General features: G+C 41.4%; 2 protein-coding genes across 4 annotated transcripts in view; one reads left to right on the top strand and one right to left on the bottom strand.

The window, feature by feature from the left end:
- The first annotated feature begins 897 nt into the window (after positions 1 to 897).
- On the top strand, positions 898 to 14705 carry TRMT10B (tRNA methyltransferase 10B). 2 transcript variants are annotated; one of them, XR_002892056.3, is made up of 9 exons: positions 898 to 962; positions 4645 to 4847; positions 5426 to 5534; positions 6157 to 6281; positions 8278 to 8430; positions 9593 to 9671; positions 10322 to 10389; positions 10690 to 10834; positions 13539 to 13615. XR_002892056.3 is itself a non-coding variant. In XM_024126205.2 (9 exons), the coding sequence occupies exons 2-9, from the start codon at positions 4662 to 4664 to the stop codon at positions 14365 to 14367; spliced, it is 951 nt and encodes a 316-aa protein (XP_023981973.1). In that variant the 5' UTR covers positions 898 to 962; positions 4645 to 4661; the 3' UTR covers positions 14368 to 14705. The 2 variants fall into 2 exon arrangements, 1 of the variants encoding a protein (XP_023981973.1); XM_024126205.2 differs by lacking the exon at positions 10690 to 10834 and adding an exon at positions 14261 to 14705 and having other exon boundaries at positions 13539 to 13662.
- A 1558-nt stretch (positions 14706 to 16263) lies between these two features.
- EXOSC3 (exosome component 3) overlaps positions 16264 to 20132 on the bottom strand; it is a 6037-nt gene continuing 2168 nt past the window's right edge. For both annotated transcript variants that reach the window (XM_007107105.4, XM_055087089.1), the window contains 2 exons: positions 17798 to 17949; positions 16264 to 16709 (listed from right to left, as the gene is read on the bottom strand). In XM_007107105.4, the coding sequence (XP_007107167.2) occupies positions 16508 to 16709; positions 17798 to 17949 (354 nt within the window). In that variant the 3' untranslated portion in view covers positions 16264 to 16507. The remainder of the gene's footprint in view (positions 16710 to 17797; positions 17950 to 20132) is intronic.

The raw sequence follows: 20132 nt of genomic DNA, 5'->3' as shown, positions 1-20132 counted from the left end.
TGCAAGTCCTGCTGAGTGGAAAGCCAAGGCCAGCTTCTGAGCAGAGAAGACAGCTGGGTTTCCGAAAAAGCCCTTTGAGGAAGAAAGCATGTTTAGTTTTAGTATTTTACAAGTTGCTCCAGTAGCAGATTATAAAGGATGGGTTAAAGCATGGACTGGGGACGGGGTGGGAGGTGCTGGAGAAGCTGTGGAAAGAAAAGTCCTGAGGGGAAATCGTGAGGCCAAGGACGGATCCAACAAGGCTGTGGTTTCTTGGGCAGGAGGTATTTCAGGCTCATTCATAGTAGGGTCTCTCGAAAGCGTGAGACCCCTAGGACTGCAGGAATAAAGGGAAGAGTGGTTGATAGCTTTTATCAGGCCAAGGCTTGGACAAGTCGCTTCAGGTCTCTGAGACTCAAGTTTCCCCGTGGATTTGTGAGGCGAGAAAGAGGAGGGAGAGTGGCCAGAGGCTAGACTCATTCGTGATCTGCCCAAGCCGGGATATCTGTTATGATCCTGGATGGCCAGCTAGTGGTGAGGGGAACTATGTCAGCTCGTGGGCGCTTCTGGTTGTGGGGAAGTCCAGGGAGACCAGGGGAAGGCAAGGCCCCCAGGTTGCGAGATGAGGGGTAGTTCGAGTCTGGTTTCAGCCCACCTTCGCCGTGTCCAGCCCTTGACAGCCATCAAAGCGCCTGGTCACCAGCAGCAGCCCTGTGCGGTCGGCGAGCGACTGGGATTGTATGCCCAGCTAACATGGGAGGAAACGCAGGCTCAGTGAGGCGCGGCAACCTTCTGGCGGGACGCAGCTCCTTAGTACCACCGTGGGCACGGCAGCCTAAGCCCAAGTCTTCGCGGAACACACAGCCGCTAGGCTGAAAACGACAACTCCCAGAATGCTACTCGGAGAGGGGCAGGAACCGGAAGTGAAGTCGGAGGCGGGGCTTGGTGGGTTCCTCTGCTGCTGCGTGAGGTGACGGGTTCAGGTACGGCAGGGCGTCGTTGCCGGCAGGGTGGGGGCAGGGGGTCCGGCCTGGGAGTGCTGCTTCGTTCGCGGGCGGGGCAGACGCCTGGGGAGCAGGCGCCCGCCCAGCAGTCGTGTGGCCTCATGTCCCCCACCTTCTTGGCCCTATTCCTTCCTGCTTCCCGTCGTACTCGCAGCTTATGGACCAGACTGGGCCTGCACGCGGGGTACACTCGAGATTGGGGTCAGGGTGTTCTAGTGCTGAAGGTGACAGAGGAGTGGAGCCGGCTTTGGAGGCTAAAACTTAGAATGAGGAGATGAGAGAAGGCTCCATCACTTAGCTCCCAGGGATATGCTCATCAGGTGGGACTTGGGTTACAAAAAGTTCTGTCAACGCAGAGATGGTGGAGTGGAGGATTTATTAATTCAGCAAGTCTTTGTTGAGCGTCTGTTATGTACGAAGCTCGTTGCCAGGCACTGAGGATGTAGTGAACAAAGCAAACAGAACACTTGCTTACATTATAGGAACGGGAAAGTTCAGACAAAAAAAATAAGTAAAAAGTGTGCTATGTTGGATAATGAAAATCTGAATGAAGTGAGGAAGGTAGTCATATAATTATCTAGGGGAAGACGATTGAGGTAGAAAGACCAGCAAGTGCAAAGGCCCTAAGGTGGGAATATCCTTGGTGTGTTTAAGGAACAGCAACAGCAAGTAGACCAGATAGTGCAGAGAACAATGGATGATCATTAATGCTCAATACAGGCGATTGTAAGTGTCCAGACAAATAATCAGTAAACAATCTATAATAGGAATAGAAGAGAGTTTTATTCTAGCCACATTGAGGACTATAGCATGGGAGACACAGATTCAAGAAGCACTTGAATTGTGTTGCTCCAGGCTACAAAATGGGGCAAGCTTATAAAGGCAAAAACTGCAAGGTTACGGTTAGTTACATGAGTTATTTATCAAGAATTATAATTGGAGCTGGCAAGAAGTAAGGGTGCTTATTAAGTAAGGAGTGGTTGGGGTCTGAAATGGTTGCATAGTTACAAGGGGAGACCTTGAGACCATAATATTGCAGCTGGCTAGTGTTGTTCTAAGCATGACTGATGGTGTCCTTGGGTGTGGTACAGTTCAGAGAAAGTTCAAGTTCTCAGTGATGCAGACGTGCCTGAGACCAGATCTTCAATGGCCACCCAACCCCATTTTTGTATTCCTGAACTATTACTCCATTTTAATTTCAGTGTCATCAACTTGAACAGGTATCTCACAGAGATATATTATGAATTACCAATAAGTTGCATGAAAAAAAAACTCAATATCATTAATAAACAAATGCAAATTAAAACAGTGAGGTTCCACTACACAAAAATGGTTAAAATTAAGAACCCTGACAACAGCAAATGTTGGGGATGATGCAGACCATCTGGAACTCTCACAGACTGCTGACAGCAGTGTGAAATGTTACAATCATTCTAGGAAATTGATGGCAGTTTCTTACGAGTTAAATAGCACCCATCCCATGACCCAGCAATTCTGTTAGTACTTAGCCAACAGATATGAAAACACATGTCCACAAAAACGCTTGTATGAGAATTTCTTGGCCACTTTATTCGTAAAAGCCACAAACTGGAAAAATCTCAAATGTCTATCAACAGAAGAATAAACAAATTGGTATATTCGTGTGTGGAATACTGCTCAGCAATAAAAAGGAACAAACTACTGATACATGAAGCAATATATATGAATCTCAAAAACAAGTTGTGGGGCAAAATGCCAAGTTCAAAAGAGTACACACTGAGTCCTTTTAAATAACATTTTATAAGGCACAGCTAATCTATGGTTATAGAAAAAAGAGCAATGATTGCGTTTGGAAAGCAGTGAGAATGGGATGGAGATTGACTTGGAAAGTGCAGCAGGAAGGGAACTTTCTGGAGTGATGGAAATGTTCTATATCTTGATGGGGTGTGGGTAATACAGGCCCTACGTACTTGTCAAAAACTCATTGATGGGGCTTCCCTGGTGGCTCAGTGGTTGAGAGTCCGCCTGCCGATGCAGGGGACACGGGTTCGTGCCCCGGTCCGGGAAGATGCCACATGCCGCGGAGCGGCTGGGCCGGTGAGCCGTGGCCGGTGAGCCATGGCCACTGAGCCTGCTGCGCGTCCGGAGCCTGTGCTCCACAACGGGAGAGGCCGCAAGGCCCGCTTACCGCTAACAAACAAACAAAAAACAACTCATTGAGCTTGTATATTCCCATCCTATCCCTCACTTCCCACCCCTTCAAACCTCCCCCCACCATCCCTCCCGACACACAAACTTGTTGAGCTACACCCTTTAAAATCTTGGCATTTTATTGTGTATAAATTATACCTCAAAAGAATTTAAAGGTTAAGGTAACTAAGAGAAGAGCTAAAAATAAAAGGGGCTAATTAAAGTGATTTGAATTTTAGTGTTTCATAGGGAAAGTTGATGAATCAGGAAGTAATGGTGTAAGCATGTGATTTCAGGTTAAGGAGTAAATTACCAGAACTAAAAACACCTGGTTAACAAGCGTTGCCCCCTAGAGGTGGAAGGGGTCAGAGAATTGATCATTACTTTTCTTACAACTAGGTCTTTTTACCATGTGCATGGATCATATTACATAGATTTACTTTTTCAACGATACACTTTTCCTAATATGTAAGTAGCACAGTAGGCTCAGAGGAGCAGCCATGAGCAATGGTTATACCATACTTTGTCTGTGACACTTAGCTGTAGACTAGAACACTTCTTGTTGCCTTTTTTTTTTTTTTTGCGGTACGCGGGCCTCTCACTGTTGTGGCCTTTCCCGCTGCGGAGCACAGGCTCCAGACGCGCAGGCTCAGCGGCCATGTCTCACGGGCCCAGCTGCTCCGCGGCATGTGGGATCTTCCCGGACCGGGGCCCGAACCCGTGTCCCCTGCATCGGCAGGCGGACTCTCAACCACTGCGCCACCAGGGAAGCCCCTAGAACACTTCTTAGTCATATCTTCCTCAAGGATTTTGAACACTACTTTGAAATTATTACATTAGTTAAGTGTGTTGTAACAATGGTTCTTCATATTTTTCTACCTCGGCACTTCTGATGGATATCAGCTGTTTCCACTATGTGGATTTCTGCTGCAGTGATACTGAGTTGGGGGAGGGAATATGTGCAACCTAGAATTCTTGGTTGGTTTTGGGCCGCTCTTTACCATAATTTTTGGCTAGCTCTAAACCTCCCAGGCTGTTTCTAGTACAGGACTTTGCATAGAGTAGGTGCTCAGTAAATATTTGGAATGGTTTTGAAAATAAACAGAAACATAATGGGATAGGCGGGTTTTGCCATCTCTGTCTCGCCCTCAACTCATACGTGCATTTCAAAGAATACAGTAAATGAACTCATTATCTGTGTCACTGCAGCAGTGAATAATCATTGATTTCTTGGGGTTGTCAGGAGTTGTGCTTGTCTTCTAAGAAGTGAATTTGGCTTCCTTACTACTAAAAGGTTTCTGTGCTGACTTATTTCTCTAGAAGACACACATGCTTTTCTCAGTTCAGTTAATCTGTGTTAGTATTTTACACACTTCTACTCCTTCAGTAACGCAGTAACCCTGTTTGTCATTTGGATATAGGGAAATACCTCTGCAAGTTAAGTAATGTAATGTCTCACATAATTGTGCCTTTTCCTAATCTGGGTGAAAAGGACAGAGGACTAAGCACATGGACTGGAAGTTAGAAGGGAGCGCTCAGAAAAGAGAGTCACACGTGCTGCAGGAGCAAGAAGTCACCCTAGAGGACACAGGTGAAGATGGCATCTCTGAAAGCTTCCAGCTTCTACAGATTGATGTGGAATGTGAGCATCGAGAGGAGATGACCCTGCCTACAAGCAATGCAGTGTGGCGCTCGGTGAGTGGAGTGGATTGTTTATGGTCACGGGCTTTGAGACGATGGAATGTTCCAGAGACCCCTGTTCTAAGGATAGATATTGGTAAAAAAAGACTGGGAATGAGTTAGGTGTATTCCCAGGGATGAGTTTCCTGGTTTAAGGTTTCAGTTCCATTTGAGTCATAGAAAAAGTAAGTAAAGTTAAGAGGAATTTTTATACACCTCAGAAGGGTCAGGAAATCTCAACCCTGTCCCTAATAAATTTAGTGTGACCTTGGGCATGTCACATCTGTTTTCTGGGGTTCTGCTTTCTCTAAACACAATCTAGTCCTTTTTTTTTTTTTTTAACATCTTTATTGGAGTATAATTGCTTTACAGTGGTGTGTTAGTTTCTGCTTTATAACAAAGTGAATCAGTTATACATATACATATGTTCCCATATCTCTTCCCTCCCATTTTTGTTTTTAAGACTAATACCCTTTTTCTCTCCTAACTTTAATCTAAATTAAAAAAATAATTAAGTAACTATTTCTAATATTCATTTTCCTTTTTGGTGCTTATGAAGTTCTCAAACAATTTTGTTTTCTGGATAACATAAGAAAAATGTCCAAAGAAAACAGAGACACTGGGAAAAGATAGTTGCAGCAAAGAAGAGTAAAAGAAAACAAGAGAAAGAAAGAAGAAAAGCCAACCGTGTAGAAAATTCAGGTAACAATAAATCAGATTGCTGGTGTAATTATATTTCTTTCTTAGCAAACTGGTATCTGCCTGTTCCTAGGAGAGTAGGGATAGTGTTTTTAAGTAAAACAAACATCTGGGAGATGGGACCTATTAGCCTATTTTGTTGGGAATCAAAGTATCAAAGAGAGCAACATTTGAGGCTGCCTTTCAAATATAAGCTGTCTAGTGCATGTATGTGTTTATAAGCTCAGAAGTAGAAAGAATGATACCAACAACAGCCAATGTTTATTCAGTACTGTGTGCTAGGTTCAGTGCTAAGAATTTTACATGGATTACCATAAGGTTAAGTACTTTTATTATCCTCATTTTCTAGGTGAAGGGATTGAGGCTCAAAGAAATTAAATAACATGCCCAAGATCATATAGGTAATAAATGAACAAAGTGAACTCTTAGATCCAGCAGTGTGCTCCAGAGCACTCATTTCACCATTCTGCTATACCTAAACTGCCTAATGAATGAATACCTTGCATGAGCTTCCAGTTTCTCTTCATATGCAAAAATTACTCACCTGGCTGGGGAGATTTATTTCTTACTGAATAACATTTTTCAGTTTTTCCATGTTTATTCCTTTCTGATATTTCTACTCTAGGCATCTACCCCCAGCACAGCAAACGTTTTCTGAGATCCTTAACCAAGGAAAGACTTTTGGAAGCCAAACACTCAGGACCAAGACTCTGTATCGATTTGAGTATGACCCACCACATGTCTAAGAAGGTAAAACATCCACTGAACTCTGAATTCCTGCTCACCTGAGCGAGGTCCAGGTGGGAACAGCTTTCACAAAGAACATGACCAGCTCCAGCTTCTATGATTCTCTAGTAAACCAGCAAATGTGTTTAGTTTTCTACACATGGCTACTAAGTTCTGAGATGGCTGTTGTAAAGAATCAGGAAGAGAATAGACATATGGTTTAGTTTAAAATTTTTTCCTTTATCTTCTGTTTTGAGCCTACTGCCTTTGCCTCTGTGCTTATGGTATCCCCAGTCTAGATGGAGCCTTTCAGGTTTAATTCTCCAGAGATGAAATCTTTGGCCTTCTGCAGGGGAGAGGAATATTTGTCTGGTTGCGTGTTGTGGGGAGATTACCTGGTGGGAGGTCTTTCTACAATGTGTGTGTTTTAAAAAGCCACCCATTTACCCTGTCGGTGAAGGAGGGATTTTTCACCCTATGATTCTGGTGATGGCTGAACACACAACACTCGACACTGGACAGATAAGATCAATAGAAGTTTATTCGTCACATATACTCAGCCCGAGGGTAGGATGACACTGAACATCATGCAGGGCCACATGGGATTGCACTTGGGAACAGAATGAACAACCAGGGGCTGTGGGGGGTAGGTTTTGTAGTATCAAGAAATTAGATCCCTACAGGAAGATGTGATTGGTTTGCTGGAATAATTCCATGGGCTGGCAGAGAGTTGAAACCCACTACTCAGAGATAGCAGGAACCCTTTATCAAAGGAACCCTTGATTAAAAAAAAAAAAAAAATGTTTAGCTAGTGAACCTTGTCCATGGGAGCAGAATTGGGAGGGGAACTTGCAGTTAGGCCATTCAAGGCCTCTCATTTTCACCAGATATCAAAGCGGCACACAATATTGGGCCTTGATTTTAGGCCTTACACCCCAAAAGAAATCTGTGTTTTCCAACGTCCCTGTTATACATGCTAGTGTTTGCATGTTTTTCAGAGAAATTGGGATCTGGGATTCTTCCATGGAACCTCTAACTATAGCCCTCTGAAAAGGTCAACTAAGAATTTTCTAATGTTTATATTAATTGAGATATCAGATTAAATCAAATCCAAAGCTTTTTTTTTTTTTTTTTCCTGTACTGAACCAAATCAGGCCAGATTGTGAAACTACCTTTCTATACGGGTGATATCTCTAAATCAGGATGGAAAGTTAAAACTTCCAAACCTATGACAGCTCCTGAAGTTAGGGAGAAGGTGCCAAGTTTAACTGATGGAGTATAAAAATGTCTGCACAGTAATCTAATCTCTTTTTAATGAACAGTAACCATCACATGGTAAGATTTTTTTTTATATATAAATTTATTTATTTTATTTATTTATTTTTGGCTGCATTGGGTCTTTGTTGCTGGGCACAGGCTTTCTCTAGTTGCAGCGAACGGGAGCTACTCTTCATTGCAGTGCGCGGCTTCTCATTGCAGTGGCTTCTCTTGGTGTGGAGCACGGGCTCTAGGCGTGGGATTCAGTAGTTGTGGCTCACAGGTTCTAGAGCGCAGGCTCAGTAGTTGTGGCGCACGGGCTTAGTTGCTCCACGGCATGTAGGATCTTCCCTGACCAGGGCTCGAACCCGTGTCCCCTGCATTGGCAGACGGATTCGTAACCACTGTGCCACCAGGGAAGCCCACATGGTAAGATTTTAGGTAAAAGCTAAAAGAAAAATTTTATATATATATATATATATATATTTATATATACATATATATCAGCAGATCCAGAAGGAGGGAGAGGTCTTGGTTTTCTGGGCTAGTATCATTACCTTAACTTTCATCTATAAGGTGTGATACCATGGGATGTAACACACGTGCATACATGCATGTACTCGCTCCTGGAGTAAAAGGGCCATTGAATTCATGAGCTTTCCCAGAGTAGTATTCAGTGAACTTACTGAGTAACCATTTGTTGATAATGCATTTAGAAAGAGTGGGCATGTTCCTACCATAAATTGTCCTTACTTCTTCGAAGGAATTAAGTAGACTGGCTGGACAGATCCGAAGGTTGTATGGTTCAAATAAAAAAGCTGACAGGCCATTTTGGATCTGCCTCACTGGATTCACCACAGACAGTCCCCTGTATGAAGAGTGTTTGAGGATGAATGATGGATTTTCTAGTTATCTGGTAAGCCTCATTTTGCATATTATTTGAATTGTCATCTGAAAAGTAGGTTGGAGGGGGTAATAGTAAATTTTTTTTACTTTTTCACATTTCAATGTAAAAAAAATATGTTTATGTGTATATGTTATATGTTTTCACTATTACAATCTTAAAAAATTTAGAACCTCTCACCAGTACTTATGTTTTAAAATTTTCATCCTTCCACTGCATTAGCAAACTAATATTACCAGTATCTAGGGCTGTATTTTGTATCCAGTGTATTGTATGCTAGACTATGTACCAGGAATGTTTTAGGGACATGCCATGATTCCTTTCTTGTTCTTAGTAGTGCAGAATTAGGGAACATGAATTTTGGGGGAAAGAGAGATAATCCTTATGGAAGTAATATGGATTTAAGATGAGTTTCAGGGAGTACTAAGTTACTTTCAATACTTTCCCTAGGATCTCTTAAATATAGTGATTGATACACAGGCAAGAATCCAGATCAGTGCCTAAGAAGTGCCACTAAAAGTGCCCTTGTGTGTTTGCATTATGTAGCTGAGACTGGGTAGTGTGGCCTTTTCCAGAGAGGTCCTCTGAGGCACCGAGTGTGAAAAGCGCCCTGTGTGGTGCTGCACAGTTAGTCATGGTTGCTCTTACCTTAATGATCTCTCCTGTAACACAGCCATTCCAAGCTTTACTTTTCTGTATGTGTTTTATGATTCCTGTATGTGAGCCAAACAGATCCACTCTAAGAGCCGCGTAGTTCAGTCGCCTTGCTTTCCTGTCTTCACGCTTTTCTTAGGTGATTCCCTCCACTTTGAATACTTCTTCCTTTTGTACGTGTGTCAATCTCACCTCTTCAGAAACCCAGTTCCAGCATTCCGTTTGCTAGAACATTGTCCCTGGTGTTGTCATTCTCTCTCTGTAGTCCTGGGGCATGCTCCCTGTGTGTCTCTTAGGGCCTCATACCACTTTCTGTCTCATTTTGTAGGGTCGAATGTCTGTACCTTTCTACTTCCGCTACCCAACTGAGCACTTTCTGAGAACAGGTTGTCAGACATGTATCCTCTTGATGTACCTGGAGCCATGCCTGATAGAAACTACACGCCCTGTAACTAGTTGCTGCAGCGTGGGCTATGTTTTAACCTAGTTCACACTACATTGGATTGTTTACATTTTTCAGCTAGACATAACAGAAGAAGACTGCTTTAGTTTATTTCCTCTGGAAACCCTTGTGTACCTGACTCCTGACTCAGAACATGGTATGTACTTTACTGCATGCATTCATGTAGCACATTGCATCCAGCCCTTTATTTCATTATTCCCGGGGTCAGAGTTTGTTAAAGCCACCCAAGGTGTATCCAAGAAAAAAAGGAATGGACGTTAATTGCACACCTCTTATGGACAGAGACCTCACTGAATGCTTCATATTTGGCCTGCCATGTGCACACAGCTGCACAGATTTAGGCTCTCCATCCTCAGCTGGAGCTTGTGAGTTACCTGGTAATCCTCGTGAGTTTTCCTCGTCACCTCCTCACATTGACCCTTCTCAGATTGATGTTAGATAAATTTTTTTTTTCCCAGAAAATCATCTATTTTGCATAATTTTCAATTTTATTGTATTAAGTTGGTCTCAGTATTCTCTTCAATTTTACCTTCCTTTGACATTTTGCCTCCTTTCTGAATCCTAATGGTGATTTGAGTCTGCATATCTGATTAGGTATGTCTAATTAATTGACATTTAATTGATCTTTTCAGGGAATTAGCAAATCTAATTAGCAAATCTACTATCATTTTGTTTTCTGTTTCATTAAATTTCTACTTTTATCATTAATAATTCTTTCCTTTTACAGTCTTTGGATTTAGAAATTATAAAACAGATTGACCTCAGTGGCCTTCATTTTTTCATTAGCTCTTGAAGATGTTGATCTAAACAAAGTTTACATCCTTGGTGGACTTGTGGACGAAAGCATTCAGAAGGTAGGTGTACATTTTAGGCCTGACAACTGCATTTTGAAAAGTGGAGCTTTCTTTTAGAGAAAGAAATCCTTGCCCTGTCGTAATCTTAGGCCAAAAGGCCTAAAACCTCAGAGGCAATAGGAAGTAGGAGCCTATTCTGCCTAGGTTGGCCCTCCTACTTGCCAACTTCCCTCTCTTCTCATCAGCAATGTCAGTCAGCAACACTGACCTGACAGAATCCAGTCAGGGACTGGAATGGGAAGTATTTGGTAATTACATAAATAACCATTATTGAATTCCTTTCTTCTCCCCTCTCTTCAGTTCTGCAAGGATGACTCTGATCTTGACCAAGGAAGCTTTGACTCAGCATTCTTACCAGCTGTTTGTTCTTTGTGAAAGAGCAGTTTGTTCCTTCTTAGGCCATCTTCCCTGCTGACAGAAGTCTTACCCCATAATCTCTACCTTAGTAGGACCGTCCAGATTTCTTTTCTTTTATTGGAATAATTGGAGTTTTGAAATATGTTTCTATTATACAAATATTTGTTGAGATAATTTTTTAACATTTAATTAGCATATTGCATAGTTAATAAATAATGATATAATTGTTAAAATGTATAAAAAGGAGCACAGTGAAAAGTAAGTCTACCTCTCATCCTTGTCACCCAGTATCCGCTGCATGAGGCAACCATGGATTTCTTGTGTATCCCTCTTGATATAGTCTGTGATCACACAAGTATGTGTTTATGGGTATATTTTATATATATATATTTTTTCATATATGTGAGTGTATTTTTTCATGTATATATGAGATACATACACATATTTGACACAGATGATACTTAACTGAATTGCATTTATTCTAAAAAAAGAGTTCCATGACTCCATAGTGATAATCTAAAAAAATGGGCAGGAGGTGGGGGGAGGAGAGAGCTCTAAAGAATGCCAGTTAATAAATGAGAAATGCATAATAGAATTGAGAAATCATCATTTTGTCACTCTCAGTGTAATCATTGATTCAGGGAATTGACTGAACGAAAGGTTGTGAGGGAACTGACTATTCCAAGGGGTCTCAAAGTACCAGAGCACAAAAGTGTACCATTACAATAAAGTGATCTGGAGGTCACCATCTTAACAAATGATCAAACTTGGAATCACCAATACTGACATGTGCCTCCTGATGTGATGGAATCTCACCTGTGAAGTGTTCTTATTAGAAAATGTTTAAACTGAATTTAATCATAAACAGATCCAGGATGTGAGACATTCTACAAGACACCTGGACCAGACTTTCAAAAAAGTCAATGTAATGAAAACTGAAATAGTCATGGGGGCTATTTAAGGTTAAAAGAGATTAAAGAGACATAACAACCAAATACAGTCTTCCACAGCAGAGTGACATCCCCTTTTTTGAAGCAGACAATTCTAGAGGGCCAGTGAGCAGTGTATGATCTATAGATGTGCAAATTTAACACACTGTCCTCTATTTTCCACCAACATTTAAACTGAAAAATAACTGGCACAAAGATTTGTTTACTTGTTACTTAAGAGTTTGGCTTCTTCACAGAAATAGGCTAAGAACAAGATTTCTTCAAGGGGAGTCATTTTATCTTTAAATGTTCAGAGAACAGAAACTAGACTATAAACTCCTTCAGGGCAGCATCCAAGTTTCCTACTAACTTTGAATTCTGTACTTCATTTCAAAGTGATTATAAAGGAATAGACAAAACATAATCATAGCTCATATATGCAAAGGAGTGTTATCCTTCAAAGAAGTCCTTTGAGTAGCTGTACCTTTATCCCATCTGAATTGCATCACTTAAAACATTTTTGGACGTTCTCTTTTGGAATTGTGTTTCATGTGAATCTGAGAGGCAGGTAGTCCAGTGTCAGAACAAAGAAGGTGCTAGGCCTGCTTCACACTGTTCCAGTTGGTTAGACCATACTCAGAGTGGCCAGCCAATATGGGACAGTAAATGAAAAGACATTGACAAGCTAGATACAAGTTCAGAAGAAGTTGACCTGAATAATGAAGGGACTCAAAACTAAATCATAGTCAAGGAAAAGTCAACAGAACTGAGGCTGTCAGTCTGGAGATGAGAGGATTCATAGGGCATGATCCCTGCCTTCAAGTGTCTGAATGGCTGTCTTGTGGAAGGGCCATTTTACTTGCCTGGTGTGGCCCTGGGGGAACAGAACTAGGACAGATGACTGGAAGTCTCAGGGAAAATAGAAAATTTGCCTCAATATCAAGAAGATTTCCTATTAACTGCTACTATCAAAATTGAAATGGGTTACCCCAGGATGCACGAACTCCCTGTCACAAGGGTTGTCCATTTAAAGCCAGAGGCCATCTGGGAGAAAGTTCATAGAGGATAGACAAACATTGGATGGGTGGTTGGAGTGGAATAGTTAACTACCGAGGTCCCTTCCAAACCTAAGTATGCTAATTTTCTTGGTAATCTAAACCTTTAATCCTGAAATTACAAATAGGTAGATGACCTTCCCAGAGCTTCTTACAAGGTAGTGAGTATAATTTAAACTTCAGTCCATGACTCAGGGACATCTTTAAAGGGACATTAGTTACTGTACTCTGATGCTAAAGGGCCTCAGATTGTTGGATTTTTTGAGTTCTGCCTTTTTGAAGTTTTCAGAGCCTTTCCTTTTCATTGGGCTATATGCTCTCATACCTTAATGCTGTCTTGTTGCTGGTGGTATACCTGACTCGAATCCTGTCTCCCTTATTTCTAATTTGCTGCTACCAATTGGCTATGACTGAAAACTCCAGATGTCCAGAGTTGGGTTTTACTGAGTTAGGGCCAGGAGTGTTCTCCTCTCATTGATTAGACGGCTTGGATTTTTGGATGCAGATTGTGGCTGCAGATGTGCCTCTTTTTACTTATTTCCTTCTTGGTTGTAAGTAGTAGTGAGTGGAAGCCAGCAGATAAATGAATCCCAAATAAGTGAGGTGTTGCTGCACAAGCCATTTTTCCTTATCTATAGTTTCTTCCATTCTACCATAGGCTACTTAATTTTAATACACTTATCATTTAATTATGATTACAGATGGAAATTGGGGTGGTGGTACATGAGGATTCTTAGTTTGCTCTGCATATTACAATGAGACTATCTTTGTGTATTATTTTTATAAGAAAAATATTTGTGATTTACAGAAGGTGACATTTCAAAAGGCCCAAGAACACTCTGTCAAGACTGCTCGCTTACCAATCCAGGAATACATGGTCAGACGCCAGAATGGAAAAAACTATCATTCAGAGATACTGGCCATCAATCAAGGTACTGCTCACATGGCCCATGCTTAACGTGTATTAGTTCTGCTGCTGCTTCTTTGCATTGTGTTTCAGTATAAACGGCCCTTGAAGCAGTCTCCCCTGTGACTAATGTGCTTGGACTTTATTGTATGTACTTTGTGACATGTATTCTGGCCTCTCAGAGGCAGTTTTCATTTTCTTCCTGGTTCCCAACTATATTAAAGATAGTTGAAATTGTTCCCTTGTCCTAGAATGCCATGCCTTCAATCTATCATTGAACAGTGAATTCCTATTTGTCCTTCAGGATTCAGTTCACAGGCATCTTGGCTGCTCCCCTCCACATCCCAGGCCATGTCAGGGCCTGTTTTGTTCCCATTGTACTGTGCTCCTCTCTGTTGCAGCATTGTCCATTCACAGGCCTGTATCTCTCAGTGTGGGCTGAGGTCCTTGTAGGCAAGCAGGGCCTGTGTCTTTGCCTCTGTCTCCCCAGGATCTAGTACCATGTGTGTTAGAGTAAGTTTGTTGAATGAAATATTCCAGAACACTTTTTTCCTCATTAGTCATTTACTAGTTCTCTTTTTCTTCTGTGTGGTCACTATGTTTTCTGTTTACCTTTCTAACAGTGTTTGATATCCTGTCCACTTACTTTGAGACTCAAAACTGGCCTGAAGCATTGAAGAAAGGAGTTTCTTCCAGAAAAGGCTATACTCTTCAGAACTCAGTGGAATGATGGACAGCCTAAGATTGCAGCTGCAGGAGGTGAAGTTGCTGGAGTTGCCTTGACCAAAGAACAAATCAGAGGATGGTGGTGGTACTCATTTGCCTTTACTTGACATCTTGGCTCTTCACTGGGATAGGAGTTACTCACAGGGACCATATTTTATGGTCTTTTGTATCTCCCATAGTGCCTGGCTCACAGGAAATACCCAGATATATGATGACTAACTAAAAAGTTTACATAATAATGAATTAGCCCTACAACTACATGGCTTTAGATGTGTTAATTCATCTTCTGTACATCTATTTGTGAAATACCTACTCTTTAGAGATAGCTTAAATAATCAAGTATTATTCTATTGAGTCTAATTTTCACTACACGGGCATCATAAAGTTGTATGACTTTCTCCAGCCATCTCGATCATGCTGATTTTCCCCAACTCAAGTAATATGTTGTACACAGGCTTTGCAGGATCAGCCCTTCCTAACCTAGCCCTGCTTTAAGCCCCCCATAGCAATTTTTTCCATCTATGGCTCCTACTCCATCTCCCCTATTCTGAGTATGAGCATGGAGGGCTTCTCTCTTCTGAACAAGTAGCCTCCTAACAATTTGTGGGAGTATCTTTGTATCCTTCTGAGCCTTGTACAAACGAGATTCTTCATATATACTTGTGATTAACAGGTCAAAATGAAAAGCAAAAACACAGTATTGATAAGTCTAACTTGAAAAGAGCCAGAAAATACATTGCATCTGACACAAGCATGTTAGGTAACCTAAATCTCAGTGATCTTTTCTCATGTCCTAGTCAGGTAGAGTTGCTTCAGTTACTCTGGGCAGTTTGGATTAGTAAACTTGATAACTAAGCTGCTAGCAAATTCAGAAAATGTATTATTTATCTCAAAAGAGCCAAAAGGTTACTTCTCTGCTCTGTCCCCTCCCCTTCACAATTTATTCCCTCAAGAGCTATGATCACTTGATAAATTATATCAGTTTACTACTTAAAAATGGCCCAGTCTTCAGGAAACATCTTTAGGAATACATAATGCTGCTTGGTCTTTATCAACATATTGAATGAGTTCTATAATCTGTCATCCAAAAGGGACCTCCTATAGATAGGCTTCAGGGTCTGTAACTCTTATCATATATATTCTCAGGGAGGTCTCTGACCCCAGAACCACTGACCTGGATCATCTGGTCAGGCTTCATTTTCACCTTTAAAGGCTTTGCTTAAAATGCAAATTTCCTCTCCATCACAAACCTCTACTATTTTTTCAAAAACCAGGCAGGTAGTTTTTTGTTTGGCTTCCTGGAAATGATCCAAACAAAGTTAAGATTTGGCTAGACTTGGAATCAGAGATCCTAATCATTGTATTTACAGAACAACAAAAAACTAGACGTGTCCAAAATATCCTATAACATGAAAATGAAATATTATACAACTATTGAATTTTTAATAGCAATCATGAAAGAAATATATTAAATGTTGTTTGAAGCAAAGTATATAACAAATTAGTATATAAAGTATAATCCTGTAGTTCTAATTTGAAAAATATACATTCACAAATAATAGTTGAGAATGTAGGCCAAGTTAAAGTCTGTGCCTCAGTTTCTTCAACTGGGAGGTTAAGTGTCTTTGCAGTTACTAAATGAATTAATCCATGCAGAACACTTTTGGAACAATACTTGATACGTGGTAAACACAATAATTGTTAGCTGTTACATACTCACCCATTAAACAATAGTATTACAGGTGGTTTTTGTTTGTTTTATATTTTCTACGTAGTCTACATTTTCTTTGGTGAACATGTTTTACCATCATCAGAAAATAACATTTTAATGCTCACTTCCAGTTTATTATAGAAGCTGCACTCTAGCAAAACTAAGGGAGTTAACATCAAATAAACCGTATTAGTAACATTTTGTAAACTTTATTGTAAAAAACAAAAAACTGCATTATTTATAATGATTTTTCTCACCCACAAGAACATGAGTGGCAGCCAGTAACTTTTTAATAAAAATATTTTATTTAGGACTCTAATAAGACATCTTGTCTTCTGAAGATTTAATGGGGAGAGGTTCACCTGAGAAACATTCCCCCCAGGAAAACCCAGAGTCTCTTGGCTCAACTGACCCATAAAAAAGCCCACATTGATCAACTTTCTGCCAATCTGGAGAAGATTTGTTTTCTTTGATCTGCTGTCATGTGTTCACAAGCTTCTAAAATGTTTGCCAAAATCAAAGTCTGCTGAATGGTTTTTGCCTTAACCCATATTCTTCCATTCATTCCAAATACTATCTCCAGTGGGTAGAGTTTTCCCACTTCTTGTAGGATTTCACAGTCTGAAGCTAGCAGCCTGGTGAGGAAGAGAAAGAAAATGAAACTTAATAAAGTGGCAGGGTGTGACCTGACTTTCCTTTAGAAGTCTCCTTTTCTGAGCAGTTCTCCACAGTTATTCAGAGCTCCACCAACATCATCCCAAGAACAAGGCACATGACAATGTTTGCTGCCCTCTTTCTTCCAAGAAGCTTACCACAGGTCACAACGGTGGACCATCCTCTACAAAGAAATCAAACTCCCTACGTCACCAACTTTACAAAAAATGTATAAAGTTCTTCCTCCACATTGTCAGAGCACCTTACTTCTAGACTTTCAAACTGTAGCTTTTTTATTGTCTATGGTGCTAAGAGAACACTTTAACCTTATTTTCCTGACCATGTAAGTTATTCCTTGGTATTAAATTCAATACTTGGAGAGGAGTGTTGACTCTTTCAAAACATGAAGGTGCTGCTTGGTTAATAACATACTTTAATGTCTTGAACTAATTCTGCAGATCTGTAGAATAAGTAGCAAAGAGATATGCAAGATAGCTCTGAACCTCAGTGGCTCTAGGAGTAAAGCCCTTTCTTTAATAGGGCATAGCTTTGGGTAGGTAAAGGTCTAAACTGAACAAAGAGAATCTGCTTCTGGGAACTATTAAATCTACCAGGACAGAAAAGAAGGAACTTTCTGTGAATGTCTGTATAAGCTTGAGGATCATGTCAGCCTAGCTTCATTTGGCTTCCATTATAAGAGAAATTTGATGATTTTGTACAATAGTAAATTGCACCTGTATACAAGTGACTAAGAAGTGGGGGAAGGCCACTTTTCACATTTGGTCTGAGTATATCAGCTATAAGGAACAACTAACCTTCCAGCAGAGAAATCCAGACTCCATATCAACACAGAAACTATAACGCCAAATACATCCGAATTTGATGTATTCACCTTGAGAGGATGGGAATAAATGCATGAGTTTACAACTGTGCTAAAATGGATACTGATTTTTAACTTTGAGGAGCTATAGCCATTGTTATGAAGTACCTAAATCCCACAGATAAGTCAGCTTTCTAAGAAGGTATAATATAAAAGACAACAGGCAAGCCAGAAGGCATCAGGACTTACCTTCTAATTAAGCCCAAAGTCACTTTAAAAAGCAGACCATCCTGTCCAATCACACCCATTCCATTGGCTCGTCCACAGCTGTCAATACAGACCATCTCTGGTTCCATATCTTTATTAGCAACCACAAACTGGCCATAGATGAGATCTCCAACCTACAATGATAATTAAAAAACAGTTCATTTCCTCTCAGCAAACCATGCTACAGGTGCTGCTGTTGGTTCTTTTCCATAGGCAGCAATGCCAGCCACCTGCAATTCTGTGGCTAAATGACTGACTACACTTCAGGATTCTCACAGTCACTCTGGAGTTGTGCCTTAAAAGAAGGCAAAATTAACGCATGTACCCCCACCCTTCCCCCACCAGAAAAATCCCCAGACTGGGAGCCATCTCAAAGCCAGAGAATAGGACTTCCCTGGTGGCACAGTGGTTAAGAATCCACCTGCCAATGCAGGGGACATGGGTTCGAGCCCTGGGCCAGGAAGATCCCACATGCCACGGAGCAACTAAGCCCGTGTGCCACAACTACTGAGCCTGCGCTCTAGAGCCCCTGCGCCACAACTATTGAAGCCTGCGTGCCTAGAGCCCGTGCTCCGCAACAAGAGAAGCCACCACAATGAGAAGCCTGCAAAGCGCAACGAAGAGTAGCCCTCGCTCACCGCAACTAGACAAAGCCCGCGCACAGCAACGAAGACCCAACACAACCAAAAATAAATAAACAAATAAATAATTGATTTAAAAAAAAAAAAAAAGCCAGAGAATACCCTCTGGGGTTACACTGTAAAATATAGTAGCCACTACCCACATGTAGTTATGTAAACTTACATTTAAATTAATTAAAACTATATATTTAAAATTCAGTTTCTCAGTTGCATTAGCCACATTTCAAATGCTCAGCAGCCATGTGTGGCTAATGGCTACCATAACAGTCAGTGCATATGTAAAACGTTAGCATCATCACAAAAAATTCTATTACACAGCACTGCTTTAAAGAATTACAGAAACCCCTGGCATGCAAATTATTCAAAGCAAAATGGAACACTGGTAATTCAGTGACATTTCTCCATGCAAGATTTACTTTAGGGGCTTCCCTGGTAGCGCAGTAGTTAAGAATCCGCCTGGCAATGCAGGGGACATGGGCTCGAGCCCTGGTCCGGGAAGATCCCACATGCCATGGAGCAACTAAGCCCATGCGCCACAACTACTGAGCCTGTGCTCTAGAGCCTGCGAGCCACAACTACTGAGCCCGTGTGCCACAACTACTGAAGCCCGTGCGCCTAGAGCCCGGGTTCTGCAACGAGAAGCCACTGCAATGAGAAGCCTGCACACCGCAACGAAGAGTAGCCCCCGCTCGCCGCAACTAGAAAGCCCGCGAGCGTCAATGAAGACCCAGCGTAGCCAAAAATAAATATAAATAAATAAATTTTAAAAAAATTTTACTTTAAAAACCTCAAAGAGTTGAACTTCAAAATGACAAAACTAAGGAAATGGGAGAGTAAACTTGTTCTGTTAAGTACCTAGTATTGTTAGTTCCTCAAGGAACTAGAGAAACAAAACATTCTCTGCCTTTAGAAGCATTTGGTTTCAGAGGGCAGCAGAGATGTACATATAAACAACAAACTTCATTCAAGGCTGAATCTAGTAAATAAGAAAAGTGACTGAAAATTAGGGATGTTTTTACGGAGGTGGTGGTGCTCAGCCTGGGTCTTGAAAGACAAGCATGTATTCCACAGGCTAAGAAGGGGAAAGAGTAATCCAAGCAGAGGGAACAGCATGAGCAAAGGTACAAGGGCAGGAAATTATGAATTCAGTAGTGCTCTTAAATAGTTTGGTGTGGTTCAGGCAGGGCCACATGTAGGATATAATTACGGATGAGGGAATACCTCTGGAGCATAATGCCAAGGAAACATGTAGGCTTTGAAGAACTTTTTTTTTTTTTTTTTTTTTTTTGAGAAAGGGGTGTGTGAGGCTGTCAGCTCTTAAAAGGAGGAGCAAAAGTGTACAGGCAGGCTTTACTAAGGAGGTCAGTGACTAAATCCAATCAAGGGATAGCTAAGGCCTGAACTTGCAAAGTGGAAATAAAGGGGTGGACGTGGAAGATCAGAGAGACTCAAAAAGGATCAGTAAGATAAAGCAACTAAAGACACAAGAGGGCTTCCCTGGTGGCGCAGTGGTTGAGAGTCCGCCTGCCGATGCAGGGGACATGGGTTCGTGCCCCAGTCCGGGAAGATCCCACATGCCGTGGAGTGGCTGGGCCCATGAGCCATGGCCGCTGAGCCTGTGCGTCCGGAGCCTGTGCTCCGCAACGGGAGAGGCCACAACAGTGAGAGGCCCGTGT

This window comes from Physeter macrocephalus, chromosome 9 (genome assembly GCF_002837175.3).
Source record: "Physeter macrocephalus isolate SW-GA chromosome 9, ASM283717v5, whole genome shotgun sequence".
Taxonomy (NCBI): Eukaryota; Metazoa; Chordata; class Mammalia; order Artiodactyla; family Physeteridae; genus Physeter; species Physeter macrocephalus.
This window is presented reverse-complemented; position numbering and strand designations above follow the sequence as displayed.